Source organism: Syngnathus floridae, chromosome 14, assembly GCF_059516105.1.
Source record: "Syngnathus floridae isolate MCC-2025c chromosome 14, RoL_Sflo_1.0, whole genome shotgun sequence".
Classification (NCBI taxonomy): Eukaryota; Metazoa; Chordata; class Actinopteri; order Syngnathiformes; family Syngnathidae; genus Syngnathus; species Syngnathus floridae.
In genome coordinates, this window is record NC_142426.1 from 4895571 (window position 1) to 4921406 (window position 25836).

The window sequence follows — 25836 nt, forward strand, 5'->3', positions numbered from 1 at the left end:
TTGCACGTCTTTGGCATTTTTATGAAGGGGGGAAGCAAAAAAAAAAAAATCAACACTTGCACGTGGTTGGCGTTCACTCAATCACCAGCTGATGGTTTCTCGCTTCCTCTATGTTCATCATCACGTTCACCAGCCACTGGGGATACGGCTCGTACTGCAAAAGGTATATTGAGATAATTGTTAGCACACAAAAAGCAAATAAATTCCAGCTAGAAAATTGATTAAATTCTTCCTATTCTTACAAATATATTAAGACTTGAACCATTGCTAGCTGTGCAGTCTACTTAAAAAAATATTCAGAGCAACCACTTGACAAGTGATTAATTCTACTTTCATTAATTCCATTTGCATTGCAGTTTCGTCAAAAAAGATAATCCATGTTTTTACCGTGGATGACTTCCTTTTGCGACTCTTCTTTGTCCTCATTTGACGCTGCTCTTTCTCTACCAACCAAAAGGATGGTTCCCATGAGTAAAGATCATCGAATATGTTTCCGCTTGCGCTCCCCTCGTCCGCTAGTCTCTTTTTTGAGGGTAATTGCGGCTGATCGAGTTGCCGTGTAAGCAAAGCGCTGCAGGATCTTCCAGGCCTGCGAACGTTCAGCGGAACATCAGGAGAAAAGCGCTCATATTTCTCACCCGCTTGATGTTCTGCTGCTGGAGACTCTTCAAGTGTCGTCTCAGATTCCTCCAAGATGTCAGAGAGATTTCCATCCTGTGTTGATTGTAAATTGTTGGGAAAATTAATACTACAATTGAGGATAACTGGCCGTTTTTGTTTTTGCTCCAAAACGACGAGCGAAGATATACATCCACTATAATCAACCAATCAATTTTTTGTGATTACTTGCAATCATTTAAAATGCGTGATTTCGCTCAACAAACGCACGTTGACAAATAAGTTGTAAAAACTCACACGTCTCTGTTGAAAGTCCATGGTGGGCGTTTGGTGCTTCACATAAGAGCAGCAACGGACAAATTAACGGATTACCGAATTCATGTTACGTGCGAAATTCCGGCAAGTGGGTGGGGTCTAAATTAAAAAGCCAATAAAAAGCCAATCTTATTTATCCGTGAGGTAGCCTAATAAAAGGTATAGTAAATTAGTTTATATTTAAATGTTTAAAAATAGGTCAATATATACTGATCATCTAAATTTGCACCCAATGTTGTGTTGGCACAAGAAGATATTTTTGACATTGCATTTAAACGTAGTTAGGACTACTATTCCCAGCATGCTTAGAGATTTCTATAAAGCAGGGGTCGGGAAACTATGGCTCGCGAGCCAGATATGGCTCTTTTGGTGAAGGTGTCTGGCTCGCGGACAAATTTGACATTTCTTTACCCAATTGAAGTCATAAATCATTTTGTTATATTATCAAAGTAAAAAATAGACCTACTGAAATCAAAATGTTAGATTAGCTTTCAAAATATAAAATACAACCAAGTTTGCAATCCATTCCATCTGTTTTCTACCGCTGAAATCCACAGTTGCGTCATATCAGCCAATCCCAGCTGCCCTTCGGTGTACAGAAGGGTGACACCAGGTCGGACAAAAAAAAAACCCGCAATTTTTATTGGACAATACGGGGGTCGTGAGAGGTTAAATTCCATCCGCTTTATTTAAAATTTCAGCTAGCTTTATAGTATGAAGCATTGTATGTAATGTGCTCACGAGGTTCAGAAGTAAAGAGAGCTTGAAGCAACATGTCAGTGTGATCATTATACAGTTACGTGATTAATTTTAATGTTCTACTGATGAAAAAGTATTGAAATGTTGCGTACATGCCAGCAAGCATTTACATTGGCTAATGGAAAGAGGAGGGGTGGCTTGTTTGTGAACTGTCATTTACCTCAAATTCCCCCTCTTTGCTTCACATGGTGCGTGTGTGTACTTGAACACCACGTTAAAACAACAAACTTTTTTTCCCCCTGTAAGTTCATAGTTTACTTCTGAGGAGTCACTATGACTATGACATGTCCTCATTTTTTACACCAATATTATCTTTATTACAAAATATTCAATAAACCATCTTTACACTGTACAAGTTGTAATGTCGCTTACAGGCGTTTGGATATTTACAAAGAAAAACATAAAAGAGTATAGCCTGTATATCAAAGTGAATTTGTGTAAAAAGGCAGGTTGCAAAGACGATCAAGCTTGACATGGAATAAGGCAGAAACATGACATATTGTATGTACACAGGTGCAGTTAAATGCTAAAGATACAACCGTATGGCGTACAGCGGACCACCACACACCTCAAATAACGATTTTCCGCCAATAATTGACCCTCGCCGCATAACGGAATCCCTAAACACAAATTGCATTTTAAACATCGTCAAACATCACTCTGACTTGTGAGTTAAGTTTTCTTTCTTTTGGTATTTTTGCAGACAAACAAATAGAAATAAGATGTAGCGCCGTTGTGGGAGTGAACACGGCCAACCTGCTTCCCAGCCAATGGAAGCGGCTTCTCTCATTCCCTTTAAATTTAGCGCACCAAAATTGCGTTACAGCATTCGCGCCACAACTTAGACCTGCTTTTAGCAAAACTTTGATGGATTGTAAAGAAATACTGAGGGGGGGTCCACTGTATGGCTATAAGAGGAATGTGGGCTAAATGCACCAGTGGTTGATCGACTGCTTGTGTGCTTTAATACCGTCTTATGTAATACCACGAGTCAGGTTTAGGGAACTCCTTTTTTTCTTTTAGAACAACCTAAAACTCTTATTTTTCGCAGGCTGAATGTCTTTTTTAGAATTGCACACATCTGGCCACAATGGCCCGCTGGCTTCGCATTCCCTAGCCGTGTTGCTTGTGTTTGCACCAATTATGCAAGTTTTGTTGCTCACAATGTCTTTACTGCATCCCAAAAAACAAAAAAACAAAAAAAAAGACACATTTAGCTTATCGGATGGTGTTGAAAAGTGTGCCAACGGAGTGGGTGCCATCTTGAAAATCTCATGACTTTGGTTTACTTTAAGGGGGCAATAATATTCATGGCTATGGCTGTCAACTTGTCAAAGGTCATGCAGCGGTAATAGCCAAAAATGTCATTGTGCTGTGTCATACCACCACACACACCACCCTACACACTCACGCATGCTTAGAAACACTGAGTGACTGCTGTAAATAATACAATGCATCCTTGGCATCATTAGAAGGACAGTGCAAAAGCAATAAGAAAATCCTTTATAAATAAATAAATGCACATACTGTAGAATATCCCCTCAGCAGAGATTTTACCTGCAAAGAATGGATGGTTTGTCTGAGTGTGTCCAAAGAGTGGCAAGCAGCTGAAATCCCCTAAAAAAAGGAAAAAGAAAAAAAATCCAGCGAGTATGATTGTCTGGACTCATTTCCTAAATGAGCGTTGCACCTGCAGGAAACATGCAGGCCGGTCTCCTCAAGGCCTCCATCTCTCGTTTCTTCTTACCTTCACTGAGGTCACACACTTGTGTTTGTGTCTACACCGCAGCATCGGCCACGGTGGCCACGGTGGCCACTGCTTCAATTTCAATCTGTGTCACATCTATTTCCTCGGCCTCCTCTTCCTCCACTTCACCCACCGCAGGCACGCAGGAGGAGGGCAGGCACGCGGACCGGTTGTTGGGGGAGGCGGCGACCGAGGAGACGCTGCCCAGGGTGGCGGGCACGCTGGTCTTGCCGCAGGAGTGGATGCGGCGTGCCAGGCTGGCCGAGCGTACCACCGACGAGATGGTGGCCGTGCCCACGCCCTGCACCTTGCCCTCCAGGAAGTACGTCAGCATCTCGCCTTTGCCCTTCACGCTCACTTTGCCGCGGCACACCAAGTCGTAGTCCGAGTTCAGCAGGCGGTAGACCTCCTCCGTCACCTGGGGTCAAAGTGATTCTCGTCAATGGGAGGAATGAAACCAAATTGAGAAAACCTTAATAAAATAAAAGTATCTAAAAATACATCTTGGCTTAAAAAAAAAATAGCTAGCTAGCTAAAAATGTCAGATTTGTCAATAAATAATATTCATATTAGTATTTGGCGTTGGTTTTCAATGAATTCTTTAAATATATTCTGAATTTGTCACCTGAATCTTCCCCGGTACTCCCGTGCTGTCCATGCGACTGGCCACGTTGACCGTATTCCCCCAAATGTCATACTGGGGTCGCCGTGCCCCGATGACCCCTGCCACCACTGGACCAACATTGATCCCTGCAACCGGCACGGCGCATTGAGCAAACCAGATAAGTCACAAACAACATTTTATATTTTGATTGGCGGTTGTTGTTGGGGGGGGAGCAGACGTACCCACTCTCAAGACAAACTCATTGTAAGACTGATAGTTGATTTCATCCAACACGTCAAACATCTCAATGGCGTAGTCCGCTATTGTACTCAGGTGGTCGTAAATGGACTTCTTAGCCTACAGAAGCAAACAAAAGATGTCATTTGGGTGTGCGACTGTTTGCCGAGAGCAGTCGTATCAAGTCATTCTTCGTAGAGGATCAAGAATACGAATTTATCGCTCCATCGTTTTTTAAGTACAACCATCCCGCAGTGTCTCACCTTGGTTCCAACGGTGGGGACGAGGCCCACGGCTGCCATGTATGTGCTCCCGATGGTCTTGATCTTCTCAATATCTCTGTAGCACTCTTTGTCCATGAGCTGGATTAAGGCACATTCCAGTTTAAGATCCACATCAAGCATCAGTTGATCATAAAACAGCCGAACCTCATCAAAGTCTGCAATGATCTCGTTGAGCAGTCTCAAGCACTCCACTCCCATGTTGTTGCCGTCCAACTCGATGTAGAAGTCGTTGAAGTTTGGGATAGAGGCAAACAGGACGCCGACTTGTGCGTAGGACTGGTAGTAAAGATCCTAGAAGAAGAAAAATGCAATTGTGACGCCACTGGTCTACCAGCTTGTGTTTCTGAGCTGTGCTCACCATGTTCCTGGGGTTGGACAGCAGGAAATGTTGTGCAACGTGTGCTGGCAACAGATTGAACAGGATCCGCCTGTTGTCCAGTTTGACTTTTTCCATGCCGTCCCTTTCCTCCTCTGCCTGTCAACCAAACATGCAAACAATGTTAGCTAAGTGAGTAATGCTTGGTTGAAATTTGTGATATTTGTGAGTTTGTGAAAATGGATGCAAATCCTTCAGACTAACTGCCAAAAAGTATAAAGACGTGACATGATGTATGAAGCTAACTCAAATTATTCCTTCACATTTTCACCAGCAGGGGTCGGTAAAACCCCTCACATTTATGGATTCCCATTTCAACTGGCTGGTCACATTGCCAAGCCTCTTACTATGCAAAATAAGTCTTTTTCGTCATGAAATAGAGCCAAAACAAACGGAACAGAAACTCGGCCGCTTCTAACTACATCAATATTATAAATGTACAATACATTATTTTAGTGTAGCACATGATTGTGTTGTGATGAAGACATGCTGGCTGACCTGCACTGCCCAAAGGAAGTCCAAGCGCAGTTTGAGGTCAAGCTGCCTGGAGTGGAGGGCCAGGGCACTGACGAAGAGCAACAGAGACAGGATGGGCTCGTAGCCCCGCATGTGGAAGGACCCCCCACTGTGGAAGAGACCAAGACACAAAGTCAGCGCCGGGGCCGGACCACCCAGGAAAAACTACACGGGAGGCTTGAGGCGATCCCCCACGCAGTCGACAGCAAACACGTGCTAAGTTATACAACAATGTGGATTCGGTTGCAGTGTTTACTTGTCTAATTGCCTGAAAGTAGGACTAGCGTGACATACGCACACGCGTGTTGTACATCAGTGCATATGTAGGCTCCCCTAACTCCTGTTTCCCCTCACTGGATCAGAGAAACGTTCCAAATGAAACACGCGTAGCCTCCTTTTGAGGCAATGGCGGAAAATCAAAAGAAGCAAACGAGCATCTCATTCGCGCGATTGCCCCGCTGAGCCCGGCCGGGGGCCTCACCCACCCGGCGGTCTTGCGAAAACCGCTGAGCTCCAGCACGGTGACGTAGAGCACCCCCAGCAGGAGCATCAGCGCCATCTTAGGCAGCCAGGAGACACGCAGGAAGAGCGCCAGCGTGAGCGTGCCCAACGCGCACGACAGGAAGGCGTAGCGGGCGCCCTCGCACGGCAGCTCGGCCATGGTACGGTTGGCGCCGCCGTCCTCGTCGATGATGACGATGGAGCTGTTGGTGTTGGCGGGACCCCACAGCCGGGGCATGCAGCCCACCTGTACCAAAGGCAAACAAAAGCACGTGTGTGCATTTCAGAACGCGGTGAACAAGATCCGCCGTGCTAAACGAAACTTACTTACCACGCAGGCCTGGGCCACAGCATAGATTAAGAGCACTATGAGAATGCAGAGAGCAGTGCGGATCTGAATGGTCAGGCACCCTGGAAAACACTGATTCAGCAAATGATGTAGGTCAGGTTAAAACAATTTTAAAAATCTGTGCTAATCCACAAATGTCCGTACGTATCAGAAAGGCCCGGGCGGCACACACCTGTATGCTGGTAATATGAAGATACATGATACATGCTACCAGGAAACAGATGCAGAGGACAAGCAGCACCAGAACCACTATGCCACTGGAAAGAAAGAAAGAAAGAAAGAAAGAAAGAAAGAAAGAAAGAAAGAAAGAAAGAAAGAAAGAAAGAAAGAAAGAAAAAGATTATAAACAAGTCATCAAATAATGCTGAGTCGTGATTTGACGTACTGCGGTATGATGAGAAGATAGACAAGGCCACACAAGGCAGCGAGGATCAGCGACAAAACCACAGCGCTGGTGAAATACTCATCCGGAACCTGGTGGTACTTTTCAGTCCCAAAAAAGGAGCAGAGTGGTCAGTATTGATCGTTACAACTGTCCCAAAGGAGTCAATTAGCGTAGCTCACCCTCTGCTCACGTTGCGAGCACTTGTACATAAGCGTGAGGAAGTTGAGGTCGGCCGTGTCCGACTCGGTCTGCCGGGCCTCGATCAGCCGCCCGATGTAACGGTTGACCCGGGTTCTGGGGCTGCTCTGGACCACGTTGGCCTGGTTGGCGTTGGGCCGGTTTCGCAGTTTCTGCGGTGCCGTCCTCATGGCTCTCCGCTGTGTGTGTGTGTGGGGCGGGGGGTCAGCAAGAGGTCAGAGCGAGCGTTATCATGTTGGAATGGAAACACCGCTGAAGGAGCATCAACAATACGAGCGAGAGGGCCGCCGATTATACTTTCAAATGGAGCTGCTGCAGTCACATTTAACTTCATTAGTGGATGCACCCTGCTGAGACTAAGTGTCTTTGGCAGCCACACTGAGGGGAGGTGCAAAATTGCCAGCACTGGAGCAGAACCACATGGCCTCCGTTTTTTGCTTTTTTCTTGTCGCTACTCACAGAAAGTAGTTCACGCAAATCTCAGCGCGTTGGTATATATTTTTTCATTTGTTCATGGGACGGACGGATGGGTTGACCTTTATGCTCAAGGGCAACATTTGAGTAAAGAAAATGTTACATTTGGGGAATATTTGGAATGAGAAAAAGACTCGCCGAGCGGGAGTGCTTACCTTATCGCCGTCCTCGCAGTTCATGACATTGGAGAAAGGGATCTCGGCCTTGAACATCTTTCTGCAGTGCATGAGCTGCACCAGCAAGTAGCACACGGTCTTGAACTTCATCTTTTTGGCCGGCTTGATATCCGACAGAATCAATCCTGGGAATATCTGCGTGAGACGGCGAGGCGAGGAGGATTTGCAAAAGTCAGCGTATTGGAATAGATGTATAATGGAAGGTGCACGTGTGTGTGTGTGTGTGTGTCATGTAGTCATTATTAGCAGCATTAGGACCTTAACCACAGATACAATGTGGGTCAATCCCTCAAGGTCATATTATTAGTTTGAACAGATCTGAGCTCCGTTATTGAGCTCCGTGCAAGGTTCCAATGTAATATGGTGTGATCAAAAGCAGATTGTGTAGTTGTCCGAAAATACCATAGAGCAGAAACGTAATTTAGCAAACAGAAGAAACCAGAAGACTGCAATTTTTGTTGAAATGAAGTTCCTCAACTCACTTGGACATTGGTAGATGCCGGAAAATGGCAACAAAGCACTTCAGCATAGTTCTTCGGAAGTAAAATGGTAAAAGATGGCAGCAAAGCACTCATTTTGTCGAAATGCGACTCCTCAACCTCCAAATATTTTTTTGTACCGAGATGCCACAAGATGGCAGCAAAGCACTACTTTTGTCTAATGAAGTTTTTAACTCACTTTCATACAGTCCGACGTGCCTCTTTGGAAGTAAAATCGTAAAACATAGCAGCAAAGCACTCATTTTGTCGAAATTCAACTCCTCAACTTCCAAATATTTTTTTGGACCTTGATTCCACAAGATGGCAGCAAAGCACTACTTTTGTCCAATGAAGTTTTGAACTCACTTTCATATAGTCCAACATGCCACATGATATCAACTTGAACATATTTCACACGAGACTTGCAGCGATAGCACAATTTGGGAAGCGCAACATGTGAGAAGAGCGCTGCTTGCTGACGTGTTTTCCGCACGCGTGCATCTGTATGCATGCTCAAAGCTCAACTCTGCAAATCTGTGATAAAAGACGCCACAGGCGTTTTTTTCACCCCCCCTGCTAGTTGAATCCATTACAGGCTGGAAGTGACCATCATCTGCACATCAAATGTGTGAGAGCTCCATTAGATCACGCTTGATGCTTTATACTACACTCAGGGTGCGCCCCCCCCCCCCTCATTCACCTCCTGCGAGATTTGAGAGCAAGAGAAGCAACCAGGAGATAAGCCTCCTCCTTCAATCGAGCCTCGTCTGACTTTCCATGTGGATAATCTCTGCACAGTACACCCTTGAAGGTATTAAGGGTTCACTCGGGGCCACGGCCTCATAAAGAAGAGAACCCAAAGTGCCGCAGTACGTCGTCATCAACAGCAGCTGGCGTTACCTTGCGTCGGTGAGATGGCACGATAAAGAAAGTTTCAATCTGGTGTTTTTGGAGGAAGGCGTTGCGCTCGTGACCGTTTCCCGGCTCCACCTCGTAGTCTCCGTTCAGGCACTCTAGTGTGGATCTGGTGATGTGGACCTTCCTGTGGAACGCAACAAAAAAACAAATACAATCATGCACATGAATATATTTTTTCAGGCACTGGGCAAGTACTGACCCGGGCAGTCCCCCGGCCTCCATCACGTTGGCGAGAGTGACGTCGTTGGACCACACGTCGTACTGCCACTTCCTGAGGCCCAGCACTCCGCACAGCACCCTGCCCGTGTGCAGGCCCACACGCATGTTCAGGTTGACTTCCGTGGCCTCTGCCACTGACCTGAGAGTGAAGGCGGAAACACCTTTAACAGATACTGAAATGCACACACTACTCTAGTGGACGACAATGGAATTACACACAAAATAAACGAAGGTAAAATTAGTTATGGATGAGGTATCATGAAAAAAGGTGAGTCCGATATTTGTAGGATGTCCTCAATGTGATGAGGGTTTATTGAAGACTTGAAAATTGTCCTTTCTATAGGTGTAGCAAGTGGGGCACTACAGGGGTTACCTTGCTTCCCCTGCCCAAAGTCACCTGGGATCGGCGCCAGCTAATCCGCGACGCTAATGAATATAAGCACTATAGAAAATGGATGGATGGATGGAAAGTAAAGCACACCTGCAGCAAATATGTCCACTCAATGCTCAAACTTGGCAAACAAAAACGATTGAGATTGAGATTTAACATCAACAATGCAGTTTTTCCCCCCTCTTCCAATTAAGACTATCAAAGAACTTTTCCAGACCTGGACAAGGATGATTTTTCTTCAAATGTACTATAATTTGCTCTCCAATTCCAAAAAAGATGAGACCAAAGAAGAAGACAGCAACTCTAATCCATGTCACAATCTTCACAGCCAGACTGAAATCAAGCCATGAACGTATCAAATTAGAAATGATCTTTTTCTCTCCTTCAATATGGAGCGTATCAAATGAGAAAGTACATACACCTAGGAGGTGAACAGATTATCTTGACAAAGAAAAAAGTAAGAAACCGGACTTTGAAAACTGTCCTTAGGTGGGAAATCGAAGTGTGGATTCAGACTGTCTATAAGTGCCCGTTGTGATTGGCTGGCAGTTTCTCGCCTGAAGTCAGCTGGGCTATCCTCCAGCCAAACGAAGATAAAGAATAAATAAAATCATCAGCTCACTCACGTTATGGTGTCAATCATGTCCAGTCCCATCTCCACGCAGCAGTGGGCATGGTCCGTCTTGGGCTGCGTCAGGCCAGACACGCAATAGTAGCAATCCCCCAGGATCTTGATCCGACGACAGTGGTTCTCCTAGCAACACACACATGACAAATACACACTGTCAACGGGATGATGGTAGCGTAGATATAGTGTACAATCATGCATGATGAATGCCAGTGAGGTCAAATAAGCTCGGGGAACATTTGGGCATACATCACAGCAATGCAGCAAGGCAGCGGGGTGGAATTATGCAAATGAGCAGTGCATCTTTGGTTCCGACGTATAAATGTATTTTACTCAAAGCGAAGACTCCGTCCCTTTACGGCTAAGCAAGAAAACAGAAGGCGGGTGAATACAAAGCGCCATTATGATGGAAGCGTGCGATGGAGGCAGGGGAAGCGGGTTACTGTTGACGCCGGCCGTCGCTCGCTCGCAACCCCTTCATTGTCTCCATGGAGCTAATGGGATCACCGGCCGTGCATGCGGACAGCAACAAAGACTCGTAATTATGCACGTTGGCGGCTGGCCGGCCGGGCCCCAAGCGCGGCCAGGCGGACGGACGCGCTATTTTTAACGTGACACTCGTGTCCCATGTTTGCAAGTTTGGCTGATTTCAGGGATGCTCACAAAGACTAAACACACAAAAGTTAGGAAAGAAGAAATATCACCTCCGGTCAAGCATTAGTTGTAACTTATAGTTTTTACGTTTCATTAAAAAAAAAAATACACTTGTTGATGAAACTGATTAATTCATAAATATGAACTATCTTATGTATTGTATATATTATCACAAATATTATTACATAAATGATGGATTATTATTATTACTACTACGGAAACCTGATATGCTATATAAAAAAAACAAAGACAGAAAAGTACAAAAAAATCTTGAAAAGTTTACAAGCATCTTTTGATTTGAAAAAAAAATAACCAGTGTTGTTTTAGTAATCCATTAATCTGTCAAATACTTTTTCAATTAATCGATGAATAGGATAAAACCAAAACACTTATTCAAATCAAAAATGTTGCTCATTGTTTACCAAAATAAAAATAGTGTTTTTCGAAACGAATCGGCCCTATTTTTTCTCACTAGCATAACATGATATGATTGGCGTTGGGGACAGTGGAGTCATTTGAAAGTGGTGCTGACTCTCTGCCCAGCCTTGCTAGAAGCTCAAAGCAGTGGCAGTTATTATGTAAATTAAAATCACTGTTACATAATTCCTAGGCCAAAGGATTTTTGAATCATTTATTGTTGCAAATTAACGTCTCAGGATGTTCTTCATCATTAGCTCGTACACGGTACATCAACGTTAAAGCAACCGAAGCTACACTTCAGCATCTTTCAAATAGGCTCTCTTGTGTTGACACTGAGCCAGCCGGGTCCATTTAGACTGTCTCGGGTCAGGTGATCAGTAACAGATGGCGCGATGGCAACGAGGCAAGGCTTCGGCGAGCGGGGGGAAAGCCCCGGTGCTTAAAGTCTGCCACTCTGTACTTTTCCTTTGCTAATCTGCACTGTGGCTTTAGGAGCTGATTGAGAACCCGAGCGAGATTACCGCACAGCACGTGACGCAAGGACAGCCGCTTTAAATCGAGAGAAGAAAGTCGTCAAGACGACACAACAATCGATAGAAATAATGGCCGGATTCATAATAGAGCATTTCCACAGGTGTGTAGCCTCGCACACATGCAACCTGATATGCATTATGCATATTGTTGCAAATGAGCACACACACTTCATTGCGCCCCAACAAAGAGGATGACACAAAAGCAAGAGGCAAACAAGCTGTAAAATAAAGCGGACACACACAAACGAGCAGATGACAGCAGCAGCGCTATGAGTCACCGAGGATATGTTGTTATTTGTTAGAAATCCTCACATCCTCCAAGTTTAGGCCCCAAAGCGCCAGAGGGCGAAACTGTGCCTTTAACCGTCGCTGTCGTTTGACTTCCATGTCAATTTTCTGAATGTGATTAAAGCCAGTATGGCCTTCAGCCGGATAAATTTGTTCGCTATGCATTAACACAACTGGAAATTCCATTTGCGAAGCAACGGTGACTCTCGTGCAATCATTTCTATGAGATTGCGCATACATTTAAATTGATATGGATGAACAATTTATAGAGGATAGAAAAAGGAATAGAATGCCTTTAAAATGAAATGATATTTGGAAATGCACACCAAAATGGTTATAGCTATGACAAGTAATTTTATCTGTTCATGACCTGGGAGCTCGGCTGATATAATATCAGACATTTCCAAGAAATAGTCAAAAAAGCAGAATCATGTTGAAACCAAAAGGTAAGCAGAGCTGCAGAGCTACTGCAGAACAGCATTAGCTAACAGCATTAGCATCTGATAACCGGTTTGCTAAGGTTGTCGTGATGGATATTTGCATTTGATGGAAAAGGCTCAGCTTCATGCGCCACATGCACGGATCAGCATCTTAATGAAGAAGTGCTGCCTCCACAAGTGAAAATACAATCTGAAAAAGCTTTTAGTGTGTCGCAAGCACTTGATAGTTCACACGCTTTGTCACCCCCCCCCCCCCTTGTGCCATCTCTAGTCACCATGGCAACCAAAGCCCATGAAACTGAGGGGAACGGTGGGACTTAACGGTGATCCTCGCATCTGCTCGGGAGGCAAAGCCATCAGGGCAGTTGGCTTGTGTTTACACGTCAGATTTAAGGTGTTGACAGAAAAGTGGTGCCGCCACGCCGGTGACGGTCTCAATTGCAGGGGCACAAATGTTTACACCTGCTTGATATTGTTTTTTTTGCTGCTATTTTAGTTTGTCTCGTTGTGAAACAGCACGCACTGTGGAAAAAAGACCAACAACCGTGGGAAATTCCGAAGGTGAAGAGCAAAAAGGCAGTCGATGGCTACATCTAAAAATGGAAGCGTGAGACGGAGCGCCGAGAGAACCACGGGGCATAATAGACGCGCCGTTGAGGGAACTAGGCTGCTGCGTGTCAATCAAGAAGCTGCGAAACAAGAAGCGGAGGAGTCTGGAAGCTGTGATGCACGGAGGTGTTGTAACAGGAGAGAAAAAGACACACCGGAATGACGAGGCCCGAGACCAAAATGGCCATATGCAAAAAAAATTAATTTGAAGGGAACAATCTGGATATCCCAAATAAAAATGCTAACGCTTAGCAAAAATAATGTCTGTGGAAATAAATGGAATGTTTCAATAAGATTGCCTTTTTTTTTTTCTGTCCGTCATGATTTGACAGAATTTGATTTTTAAATTTCCCAGCCATTTTTGCCAGTGGCACTCTCAGCTGTTATTTTGTGTGCTGGACAGCCTGCCGAAGACTCAGCCAAGGAGAGGAAGTGTTTATCGAGTGAGGCGAGCAGTTGGCGTGTCAATTTGCACGCTTGGAAATCAACCACCATCTCTGAACACGTCATCCATCCGATGCACCGTAGCACTACTTGAGATTTATTGTCTTGGCTGAATTTTGTTAACAACCATGAGTGTTTTTTTTTTGGGGAGTGCTAAGGTCCCAAAGCTTCCTAGAGGTGTTAACGTCGCTAATCTTCCGTCTCAGCGGTAGTCAGCGGATTCTGGCGACGACGCTGAAGAGTTATAATTATTCTCAGCTTCCGTTCCAGTGGGCGGTGGCAATCAAACTGCCGACACTTGTCAGTGTGAGCGGGATTCCTGGAAACCCAATTTTTATGGATGAAGACCTCGTCAAAGGTTTCAACTGAAACATGTTTGTTTCACAACATGTGAGTGTAATCAGACAAATAATTGAAATTGGGGAAGAAAGCTGTAATATTGCCAATGTTACCAGTTTGTTTTTTAGTATTTTTTTTATATATAAATATATTTATATAATTTAATTTTTATATTTTTTATTAATTTATATATATTATAATATTTAACATATCTTTAGTATATATGTTATACATAAATAAATAAATAAATAAATAAATAAATAAATAAATAAATAAATAAATAAATAAATTCATTAAAAAATTAAATAAAATGTTTTTATTTAAAGTGTAATGTCGTACAAGTAACCGGAAACTCTATCGCAAAAGTCCAGAGCGAAGATTCAAACCTGGAATCTTAGAAGAGTGAAACCCACTTGCTAAATACTTTTGCTCGCAATTTTTGTCTTCATCCCAAAGCGATATTGTCGTTCGAAATTAGAGATGATGAACATCCGAGAGACTGGTGTGCATTGTGAAGTGCTCCTTAGGAGGACTCTATGTTCGTGGCATGGAGCCCAAGCAGCTTGACTGGTCCAGAGAGTGGACAGGTGGTGTGGGGATGGTGCTGGAATGTTATTACGAGATGACGCCCAGTGGCCATGTACTATCACCCGCTCATTGCAAGAAGAAAAAAAAAATATTCAATGAGAGGAGAAGAGCGCCCGCTGACTACCGCCATGATGAGTCACCGCTACTCGCCACTTCCTGCCCGAGCGGATCAGCATGAGGGAAGGCTTCGGGTCGAGGTCTGGCTCTGACATCGGATGACAAGTTTCAACCCGTCTATTCAACTGACTTTAAATGTAAACAAGTCTAGAAACATGAACCCGGATAAAGCTGGCTGACCCAAAATTGAAATCAAATGTGTAAACTACTTTTGTTTGCCTTGGGCTGTTTCTTACTAATAGAACGAAAGTTTTTTAGCTCTTTTGCGTACCACTAGAGGGAGCTCTCTGAGAATCATTGATTTAGGAAAGTGGTACTGTGCGATAGTGGTTAACACATGTGCCTCACAGTTGTGAGTCCTGTGATTAGAATCAGGGCTCCGGATTTCCTGCGGGGTGTTGGCAAGTGGCGTAAATGTAAATTTCCAGTGAACTATTTACAAAGGGGCGGAGCTGCCATTGCAACTTCCTCCTCCGGTCGTTTTGCACAGCCATGCAGTGTAGAGGAAAAATTCAGCCCAGGGCGAGTCTGGACTAGATTAGAGTCTTCCTCAAATGAAGCACTCGGTAATCACATTACACATCATAAGGTCTTCCAGTATTCACTGTGACACTGCGCCGAGTTGACAGCCAAGACCATTCAAGTCATGCTACACACACACACACACACACACACACACACACACACACACACACACACACACACACACACACACACACACACACACACACACACACACACACAAGGGAAGCCTTTTCCTATCAGGGGTCACAACAGATGCATAGAGGAAAAGTGATGATAACCATAGAACAGTAACTGGATTTAGAGCAAAGCAATTGTTCAAATATGCAAAATGCACAATTTCAGCAATAGCGGCGATGCAAAACAGACTCACCGTAGCGAGCTCGTCAAACTTTCCAAAAAGCTCGTTCAGGAGTTTAACCAGTTCCTGAGCGGTGCACTGGGAGGCCAAGCTGGTGAAGCCAACGATGTCTGCAAACAGGATACTGAGGTGGGCAAAAAAAAAAAAGAGAAATGGCTTGTTATTGTCATGATAATGGAGCTGGATCAGATTAGCAGCGAGGGAGCTCTTTAAATGACATTTAGGAGGTCAGTTTGAACAGCAACGTTGGATTTTTCGACAGCGGACCAATCAAAGATGGCAATTAGTAGCCAGCAGCAGGCAAAGAAAGATTAAAAAGGGAGCGGGCGAGAGAGAGAGAGAGAGAGAGAGTCTGCCCCATTTTGACTGGCGGCGGAGTCAAAGCACAGCGACTGAAAATAGAAGGCAGAGCATTCTCACGGGGATCAAGGTGAAGACGTTTTCTGTTGGAGGAGTCATTCAGGGATATTATGCCGTCGGGACCTTGTTGGCGCCGTTTCCACAACACAGGCCGCTTTTACGCAGCTACGGAATTTTGTAGTCATTCTGATTTTGCACTTCAACTTGGTTCGCTGATCAGCAGTTTTGCGGCGTTCTTGAATCAGAAAATGTCATGAAAAATGTCACAGGGTATATTTTTTATCATCTATTATTATATTATAATTTATTTATTATTATTTTTTTTTATTTTCTATCCCTATCCTAACTTGACTTCAACCCTTCAGAGACGAAGCGACGTCTTTGCCACGCCGAGCCGCCGGATTCATTTGTGCCAACACTTGAATTGGTCGCCATCTGTGACAGCCAAATATTTAGAACGCTGAATGTTGCATTAGTGCAAATCTGCAAACAGTGGGCCTAATGCGACACTCAACTTGCATTGTGGGCACATACAGCGGCCAATAATAGAGCAAAGAACTGGAGAAAACCCAAATTGATTTTGAATAGGCAGCCTACACAACACATGTCCCGTTATCTAATTCCACAAGATAACACAATAGATCCTGTTGCGGGGCCCACTTAACGCTCCCAGCCAATTCTCTCTTCTTTTTTTTTTTCCCTTCTCATTTAGTTCGTTCTGAAGTGAATATTTCCTTCGAGTTCTTTCCAGCAGCGAGAAACCATTTAATCAGTACTTAGACAGACAAATGTGAGCATTTTCCCTCCCTTGCAATCCGAGTCGACAAAGGCCCGATCATCAGATGTCAAAGATTATTCCGAGCAATTATCTTGGGGTGTGTTTTTTTTTTTTTTGGGTGTGATTTTTCTGCCAATCTGCTTGGGAAACAGTTGGGCCGACTGTCTTACATCAAGTTAAGGGAAATTATTTTAGCTGGGTACACACATACTGTACTGATTATCAAGGGCCCGATTATCAGGTGTCTTGAAAAAATTATCCTGAGCGATTATTGGGTAAGAAAGTTTGTCGAAGACACTCTGATGAAACTTTCCTAGTTTATTGTTGTTAGTTTTTTTATATTCTCGCACATTTCGCGCCTGCATAATTTTAAAGATATTTAAAACCCGTGTGGAGCACGGAGGTGTAAAAACTGCATTTAGCACTCGTGTGAACTTGTGATCTGCCAGGCTGGTTGTGGGAACCAACATTTGGGTGAAGAAATCATTTGCTTTGAGCCATTTTTTTAGGCCACAACTGAAATGATTTAAGAGACATATCATGGAAAATACATCGCTTTAAAAAGAGTTATTTTCATAAGTAGGAAGCAGAATTTTATGCTCTCTATTTTTTTTATTAAGTTGACAATCTACTTTATGTATGGGAGTGGATTGAATAGCTGAGAAAATTAATTTATATGAAATAAATAGTCGGTCTTGAAAGGTGAACACTTCTAAAGGGGTAAAAATATGCTTTCATTGAGACTTTTAATTGTTTAATTTATTCAAATGAGGTACATGTTAGCAAAGATGACAAAAACTGTTTTATATGTCCTGTATTTTATTTTTTAAATAAAAGGGACTATTAAACCACTGACCCCAGTAATGCTCATACTATAAAACAGAGTCATAAATGTTTGTTCAGCATTCTACTCTACTGAAAAATATTCCCAAGTGACATTTTGTATTTGCATTTTTGATGATCTCACCCTGTGGTGCTGGGAATCACTTCAAAACAGTAATTTTACATATTTAGAAAACAGCCATGATTTTTTTCTTAAATCTTCTGTTAGTGTTTAGCTTCAAAATGGACATGGTTTGGAAAAGCAATGCAAATGGGAGGTTCCTCAAATTGTGAAAATAAATAAATAAATAAATAAATAAATAAATAAATAAATAAATAAATAAATAAATAAATAAATAAATAAATAAATAAATAAATAAATAAACAAACAAACATAATGGTATTTTATATTCCAAATCTTGTTGGAAGGCAGCCGTTTTCTTTGCGGGAGTTTAATCACATTTTTCTCTTTTTTTTTTAGCAGCTGATCACAACAATATCCGCCCGCTCGGACTCTAATCAGATCCAAACAGTGTCCACCTCCACCTTGGCCGAGCATAATAAAGAAACGCTCAGAGAAAAACTGAGCTGGTAATTAAAGTCCACCTGAATGACATAAATCCTGTCCTGCGTCCAATGTGCGCGTGTGTGTGTGTGTGTGTGTGTGTGTGTGTGTTTCGAGGCACAATAACAAAAACAATCAGAGGGAAGGCTTTTGAAATGGGATCCATATTTAGACAGTCACACACGGCGTTACGCAACGAGAACCTCGTCGTCTCCATTGAAATGCTTCCCTTGTCGTGTCGCAATGCCGAGGTGAGGCAAACTTTCTCGCCGCTCTGACAGCAGCGAGAGCACTCAAGAAAGGAACTCAGGTTGCTCTACCCTCATGAAAAAATGATCTGGGGGCAAAAGTTAAAGGTACTCGACACGCCATGAGGTACATGCCTGCGTTACAGGTTAATGGAGCGAGCTTGAATTGGATTTATATTTTTGTCTCCTTTTTATGTTTCATTTATTTGGTTAGTTTTTTCATTATCGTGCAAAGTGGGTCATATACAGTAAGACGTTTCTCACTTCCTAAGACAATAATCATTAGGAGACTCCCTTCCAATGAAACATCATTTGCTCAATTGACTACCGCAGAAATGGGCGCAAGCGTCATTTCGGTTTCTCTTTTCCCAAAAGCTCACAAGCCCTTTTTTTTTTTTCCCTCCGGGGTGCTGCCAAGCCTCCATGACCCTGAAGTTGCTCACTGGTGGCCCATTATCCGATTCCTAGCAAGTCCCTAATTGGATCTTTTATGTCAGTGGACGTGGGTTGGCTTGTGTTTAATGATCCAAAACGACAAATCTTTAAATGCACTGAGACACTTTTAATGCTGCCAGGCAGAAATGTCCCGTGGCGAGTGTTCAACGTGTCTACTGCGGTGGATTTCCTCGGAGGACCTAGACGGGTCTGATGAGCCGAGCGGGTACTTTACCTGACGTTGTCGTGGCGCTGAATGTAGATCTTGTGAAAGATCCTTTCTGGCGGCTTCAGGAAGTCCTCCTTCATCTCCATGGCGACGTTCCTGGGCAACAAACTCATGAGGAGGCGCTCCTGGATGCAAGACAAACAAAAAAAAAGTCAGGATTACAGTATGAGAGTTAATAGAAATGCAAACTGTTATTTATGTATTTCAGTATATTTATTTTTAAGCACACGCTGGTTTCAAAACAAAAAAGGTAAGTATAACAGGTTTGGGGCTGGAACAGATTAATTGCATTTCTATTCATTTCAATGGGAAACATTACTTTGACTGAGCAACATTGCAAGTTACAAAAGGGCTCAGGAGGTTCCGCTGCATCCATTTCTTCATATACTGTTTATTGTAGTTGTGTATTTTCTTTTCTATTACGTTTGACTGTATTGCTTTTTTTTGTGGCCCGTACCTGTTTTTCGTTTTCGTCCTCCATGCGAAGTCGCTCTTCGATGCAGTTGCGCGCCTGCAGGAAGGCCTTCCTCTGCGCTCGCTCCGTCAAGATGCGGACAAACAGGCCCGACAGGTTGACGCTGGTGAACAGCACCGTGTTGGCCACCAACTAACCAAACAAAACTGAATAAATGTTACTTCACTTTGTTTGAAAATGACAGCAAATAGATTATTTTTTTTTTGTGCTTTGTCTTTGAAATGTGACTACCATCAATTTGAGGTATGGAAAAGGAGCATGCGTGATGAATGTGTCAAGTCTATTTTTATAGAAACGCATGAACTGCTTCAACCATCATCGCTGATACCCGAGTTTTCATGAAGTAAAAGGAATTTATCCCAAAGCATATTTCCAGGTCATTTGACAATAATCTTCCCTATAACGATAAATTTATTCACAATGCAATGATTTGTCTCATAATAAATATGGACGTATTTCTCCACAAAGTATGCGGACTCGCTTTTGCAGCAAGCCCTGAAAGTTCAACAACTGAAGCTGGTGCATCTACATCACAGCCGTCCACAAGGACGAAATCTGTGACGTTTTTATGAGCACATTCTGCGGAGGAATTATGAGTGAGGGAAAAAAAAAATCGGTGGTGTTTTATTTGTAATGCGCATCGGTTTTAATGGGCATCATTACGAGCAACCACAATTGAAGGTTGATTTTTCATGTGTTGGAGCAATGGAGGTGAAACAGGTTGCACTTCTTGCATGTTGCCAGCAGGGGTGCTGTTGATTCACTCCTTGAGTCATTTACAGTCTAAAGAAAGACAACATGAACAAATGACTAAATCCATCCGCCTATCCCGACATATGAGCTTTTTTTTTTACCGTGTGGTAGTAGTGAGAAGAAGAAGCTGTTTTATTTTGATTGCGTGAATGAGTTTAAGACAATCCAACATTAATAGAGATCATGCATTTTGAGGAACACCCACTGTAACCATTTTTCTGACAGCGAAGGACACCGAGCAGAGGACTCGCATGCAACTTCAGTACTAAGGACAGCTCCCTGCAGCTCATTTAGCAGAGAGCACAAAATACACTTTGGGTGCAGTCTCTTCCTTCCTGCAAAAATACAGCTAAACGACAAGCCAAGGGGGAGGAAGGGCTTTGACATAAAGAGTGAACTTCAGCAGACCCTCGCTGCTGGTGAGGAATACAAATAAGCGTGATGGGGCGGGAGAAACCGTGTGACTGTTACCCCAGGGGATCTGAATCGGCCTCGGAGGAGGCTGGAAATGGGGGAGTGGGGCGACAGAAGTAGGGCAAGTCTAAACGCCACACGGCATTTTGTTTTCTACAAAACAAAAACATCTTGGCTTTTTGGTGGCTTAGCCTTTTGACTCAAATTTGGAGTGAGCAAAGCAGTCACATCAGATAAAGCTGCCTGGGCCAACCGGATGCTATGCGCACTTCACTTCAAATTGAGATTTGATCAGTTCATCACGCGCCCAGCCGATGACAGCGTATTTGCTGAGGAGATTGTTTCTCCACCTCCCCGTCGGTACGGCTGACGAGACGCCTCGGCTGCCGTGTGAAGGACAGTGTTGGCTGCAGATAGATAGCGAGGGGAAGCTAATCCATTAAGCTTGGAGATGAGCCCCGTGGCATGACCCCCGAATACACGGATCTCACCTGCACCAACCCCACTCGCTCTGAAATTGCAATTGCCACTTTATGACTATTTTGTAATAACAAGGAGGGGGGGGGGGTTGCCTACAGTGGCCGTGATCCACAAGGGGATAAACCCTCCATGTCACAAACGCCTGACGGGGCTTTCGCCTCCAGTCAGCCCGAGCTGTGGCACGCACCTCATTCCCTTGCCACTTGCAAGTGATGATTAATATAAAAAAACCCTCAACTCACATCAAATATGTGCACGTGTATATACAAACACACGTGTACGTGAATGCATCTGCGTGAGATTACAGGCGGATGTGAGATTCACACTGTGATCACATGCGCGTGAGTGTTCATGTTTGCGGATGCGCATGTTTTGAGAGTACATGCGTGTTTGTGCGAACATTCATGGATGGATACACGTGTACGTGTGTTTGTGCGCGTGCGTGTCGCTACTCACCGTCCTCCAGAGTTTCTGCGTCCTGACGGAGGTTGCGGTCACAATGAGGTGCGACACGGACACCATGAGCCCGAAGAGTACGGCCAGCAGGGTCCGGACGGGAAGCAGCGCGTAGGCGACGAAAGTGACCAGGACAAGCTGCCACACGCCCTGGTCGGGCGACGTGTGTATCTCGGAGCCCGCGGCGCCCAGCGAGAAGGGACAGCAGAGGAAGGCGAAGGTGAAGCCGAAGAGCAGGCTGAGGTTGACGATCTGCTGCAACTGGGTCACCTGCAGGTACTTGACGTTGGTGACGATGAAGAGCGACGTGAAGACGACGCAGTGCACCGGGTGCGAGCCCTTGGAGATGGTGAGGTGGCCGGGGCCGCCCAGGAGCTCCCCGCCGGCCAGCGCCGACGACATGACGATGAGCACAGCGAGCGCCTTGAGCGTGGACGTCTGCTCCAGCTTCAGGTTGTAGTTTTGGAACAGAGACTCCAGCTCCTTGCAGTCGAACTCGTCCTCGCAGGCGATGCTGCTCACCGGGAAGCCCGGCGGACACGGACTCCTCTTCCGCCGGCTTCGGACTTTCTCAAACGGCGCTTCCTCCATGTCGGGGCCATTCATAAACTGAAGATGTAGTCAGCTTGATTTTTTGGGAGGGAGGGAGGGGGGGTGGGGGTGGCAGAGCGCACTTTACCCACAACAAGGCACTAGGAGCAGCGTCATCTCTTTACACCGAGACAAATGTACAAACCACAGAAAAAAAGAAGACGGAGCGACGTCCCCTCGCAACTTAGCGGCTCTTGGCGGAGCTCAGGCTCAGCTGGGATCACGCGTGCGCAGTGCGAGGCCGACGATAAGTCTCAAGATGATAATAATGGGACTGTCCACGCAGCGTCCCTAGCTTTCTCTCACTCCCTTGTCTGCCACCTACACGCCTTTTTCCACGATTAGAACGGTCGCATCTGCTCAACATGATCGTTTCCTGCTCGCATCCATCATGCATGAACATAAGTGGGTAAAGAAAAGTCGTGGGACCAAAGAGTCACCAAGCAAACATAATCCGGGGACCTTTAGTTTGGCTAGTAATACTGATTCTTCATCAATTATGATTGAATTTTCAATAATATTATTAATCTTTTTTTTTCAATTTGACTGACAATTTACATTACATTCGAAGGGATCAAGCTTTATACTGAACATCACGGGCTGAGTATATTTACTGTAAAAGTGTCATCTGTAGTAAATGACTTTTTGCACAAAGGATAAAAAAAAAATTCACGACAAATAAAAATCAATGAAACCCTTGAGTGATTATAATGGGAATAATAGGCAAAAACTACTCTGGAACAAATCCCCCATGATAAATTGGCATTTGCTGACCTTAGAGGAGTTGGAATAAAAAGTCCAAAACATGAACAAAATGGTGATTAAATATAAAAACTATAAATATGTTCTCAAGTGTCAGGTTAAGAGCAGCACGTTTGAGGGCTATTTATCCGTGTATGGAACGAGATCATTTCTGCCTTGGCAGCACCAGAATCATGGGCTCTTGTTTCATTCATTACCACAAGATTAGTCACCAGGCAGGCACAGACTGAGGGAGCAACAAAGTTGACAGATGGATGCTCCGTGCACAAGTCCAGCCCGGTTCCAAGGACACTTGTGCCTTCTGTTGCCCCCCCTCTATTTCATTCTCCTCCACTCACACGGGTCCAACTCTGCAGTACCGATGGGAACACAGAAAAGAGAAACAGACAGGAGTGAAAAAGCAGTTCCAGAAAAAAAAAAAAAAAAACATCTAAAAATAGTCTGCAATGTCAAAGTGAAAATTAGTCACACCTTTCAGATGGTTTTCTCCAAGCAGAACCTTTACTTGGAATAAAAACATTTTGGTCAGCCATAATATGTCTGTTTAAAGTGAGGCTCAAATGAACTTAATTGTAAATATTTTTTTTCTAATTCAAATTAGCAAACAATTTGTTTTGTTAATGTGTGCTTTAAAAGAATCTGTTATATACTCCACTTTAAAAAAGGACATTATGAATGTGACCCTTGAATGCCTTTTAGTCACTTGGACATGGGCAGCTTGACCAAATAAATCGGGAATAGTAGCTGGAAAAACATCAAGTGGCAAAGCACTACTTTTATATAAAACGACAGATCTATTTTGCTTCAGGGCCAACATGGTGAGCACACACTTGACGCTAGCATTTGACAAGGCTTTTAGCGCTATGCTAATGGTGCGGTTTTGACAGGGACACTGTTGTCAGCCGCCACCAAGGTGATATGGAAATGCAACAAAAACGCTTTGTTATTTTTAGCCGCTTGACCGCTGCGTGATTAATCATGCATTGATTTTTATGTCATCATCGCCTCATTGGCGTTTCAATATTCCCGTTGTGCGGGAGGAGTGCCACCCCCCCATCCAAAACAAATCTCACTAATGACCGTTCTTTTTTTTCCATTTCAAAAGACATCCCACGTTGTCTTTGATGCAAACGCCATAGTGCGTTGGACAGATGACATTTACGTTTGTGCATGTGTGTGTTTGATTGACAGGTGGAGCCCGATGCGCCAATGTGAATGTGAGCATGTTTGGGGGGGGTGGAGCCCGTGAATGATATCAAAATGTGTTATTCGGTGCACTTTGACTGGCTTCGGATTTAAGTGCACGTTCACACACCTCCTCACCCCCCCTCCCTGAGTGCAAAAGACGAGAGGGGGATGCCGTGGGAGTTTGAAGCCTCCAAGGGCCAAACCAAGGGCAAGGAGACACTCGCATCTCCTCCTGCCGGTCTCCCATTTAGAAAGCATTGCCTTGTTATTTTCCTCAGTCACGAAATGTGTGTGTAGGCCTTAATTCAAACCGACATGATTGGACTCTGGAAGCAGCTGATCCTAATCAATATGGTCCAGGAGAGACCAGTGTGCGTGTGCGAGCGTGTGTGTGTGTCCACGCCCAAGCGTCCCGTGCCCTGAAAATTGCAGACACTTTGACTCGACACCAGCAAATGAAACAGCCGCCAGAAAAAGACCCCTGAGAGGAAACGTCGGCACACTGCGAATGAGCTGGAGTCATTCTTAATTAAAATGTGCTAGGAAGGAAGTTGCCACTTAACTCGCCGCTACTGCTTGAGAAGGTGCAGTGAGCCCGTGCGGGTTTACACACACGTACCTGCTCGTAATATGCTGACAAAAGTACAGTAGGGGGGCTGGCTACATTTAAATGCAACCACATGAAATGCACAAATGAATGAACGGAATCCTTGCTCACCATTGGCCAAGCAGCATGGAGCCCAACGTCCATCTTCACCCTTTTCAACAGACTCATTTCAGCAAGTCAAGAACTCGAGGGTATAAAGTGTGCTTGATCCTTGGAGGAATATTGTCACAAACATGGATGGGTATTATTTAAATTGTGAAAATAAGCATAGGTCACCTTTAAGCATGAAACCGAACGACTCCATTTGTCAGATCTGTAAACAAAAATACAATTACAGAAGAAGAAAGAAAGTCAGGGAAGGAAAAAGATCCACATCTTACCCTTCTGCTCCCGGCCGGCGTGGTTCTGTGCGACCTCAACCTGCATTACCTGCCAAAGCTGCGATTCAGACGTAATTCATCTTTTGATAGACTACTTGACAGCTCACGGGCGGCAAGGCAAGGTCACGCCGGTCGCTTGTACGGCACTGGCCAAACAAGATGGAATGCCGTCCCACGCTCGCATATAAGTCCTGCAGGAAATATGCTTGCACGTGGATGACATCATCATTCACGTAGAAAATACGGAATTCCAACCGACATAAACAAGCTCCGATAAACAGGCCTCTGAAGGGCTTGTGATTGTGTTCCATACGGGAGACAAATACTTCTCTGGCCAGTGATCGATAATGGAAGAAAGTGGCCGCTAGCCTGGATCCTAATTAGTGGCGAGCGAGAACAGATTAGCCTGCACCTGGGCCCCTCCCCCCCCCCCATCTTCGCCACGCTCAAACAACAACTCCCTCCCTACCAGCATGGCGTGGGAGGCGATGGGGTGGGCCACGGATACACACCACTGTTTGGACATCAAAAACAGCAAACACAACCTCACAGAATAACACAGCTAATCGTTTGTGTCACAAAACAAAAGATTTCTATGCAAAGGTCTTAAAATAATAAGAGAATGGATGGGGTGGATTAACTATTAAGGATTTGTTATGGCAGCTGAGTTGTGTAAGCACACGTGCACCAACACACACATGCACAGTTCAGGGAAAGGTTAGCAAGACGACACTGCGAGTAGATTGCACTTTGTGGGAGTGTTCATAGGATTCCACACCCGTCTCCCTTTCAGTGTTGTTGTTA

The 25836-nt window shown here is 44.3% G+C and overlaps 1 protein-coding gene across 2 annotated transcripts; it reads right to left on the minus strand.

The window, feature by feature from the left end:
- On the minus strand, positions 1-25836 carry LOC148387195 (adenylate cyclase type 1-like). 2 transcript variants are annotated; one of them, XM_088396572.1, is made up of 26 exons: positions 25033-25836; positions 24764-24862; positions 21505-23207; positions 19384-19533; positions 18933-19051; positions 15502-15613; positions 10173-10300; positions 9136-9294; positions 8919-9060; positions 7519-7674; positions 6871-7068; positions 6692-6789; positions 6479-6563; positions 6289-6378; positions 5942-6204; positions 5439-5565; positions 4923-5039; positions 4709-4855; positions 4544-4642; positions 4286-4400; positions 4065-4189; positions 3440-3857; positions 3250-3309; positions 639-714; positions 388-443; positions 1-154 (listed from the first exon to the last, which is right to left on the minus strand). In XM_088396572.1, the coding sequence occupies exons 3-22, from the start codon at positions 22108-22110 to the stop codon at positions 3471-3473; spliced, it is 3423 nt and encodes a 1140-aa protein (XP_088252698.1). In that variant the 5' UTR covers positions 22111-23207; positions 24764-24862; positions 25033-25836; the 3' UTR covers positions 1-154; positions 388-443; positions 639-714; positions 3250-3309; positions 3440-3470. The 2 variants fall into 2 exon arrangements, with proteins under 2 accessions (XP_088252698.1, XP_088252697.1); XM_088396571.1 differs by having other exon boundaries at positions 3250-3857; positions 21505-22129; positions 23055-23207; positions 25033-25835.

What these genes read in the sequence shown, in the direction of transcription:
- LOC148387195 (XM_088396572.1), bottom strand. Translation starts at nt 22,110, where the DNA reads ATGAATGGCCCCGACATGGAGGAAGCGCCGTTTGAGAAAGTCCGAAGC. An exon ending in ACTGCGAGGACGGCGATAAG is followed by an intron (nt 7,069 to 7,518) that starts GTAAGCACTCCC and finishes ACACACACACAG; the next exon opens with CGGAGAGCCATGAGGACGGC. An exon ending in CTGTGGCCCAGGCCTGCGTG is followed by an intron (nt 6,205 to 6,288) that starts GTAAGTAAGTTT and finishes CCTTTGGTACAG; the next exon opens with GTGGGCTGCATGCCCCGGCT.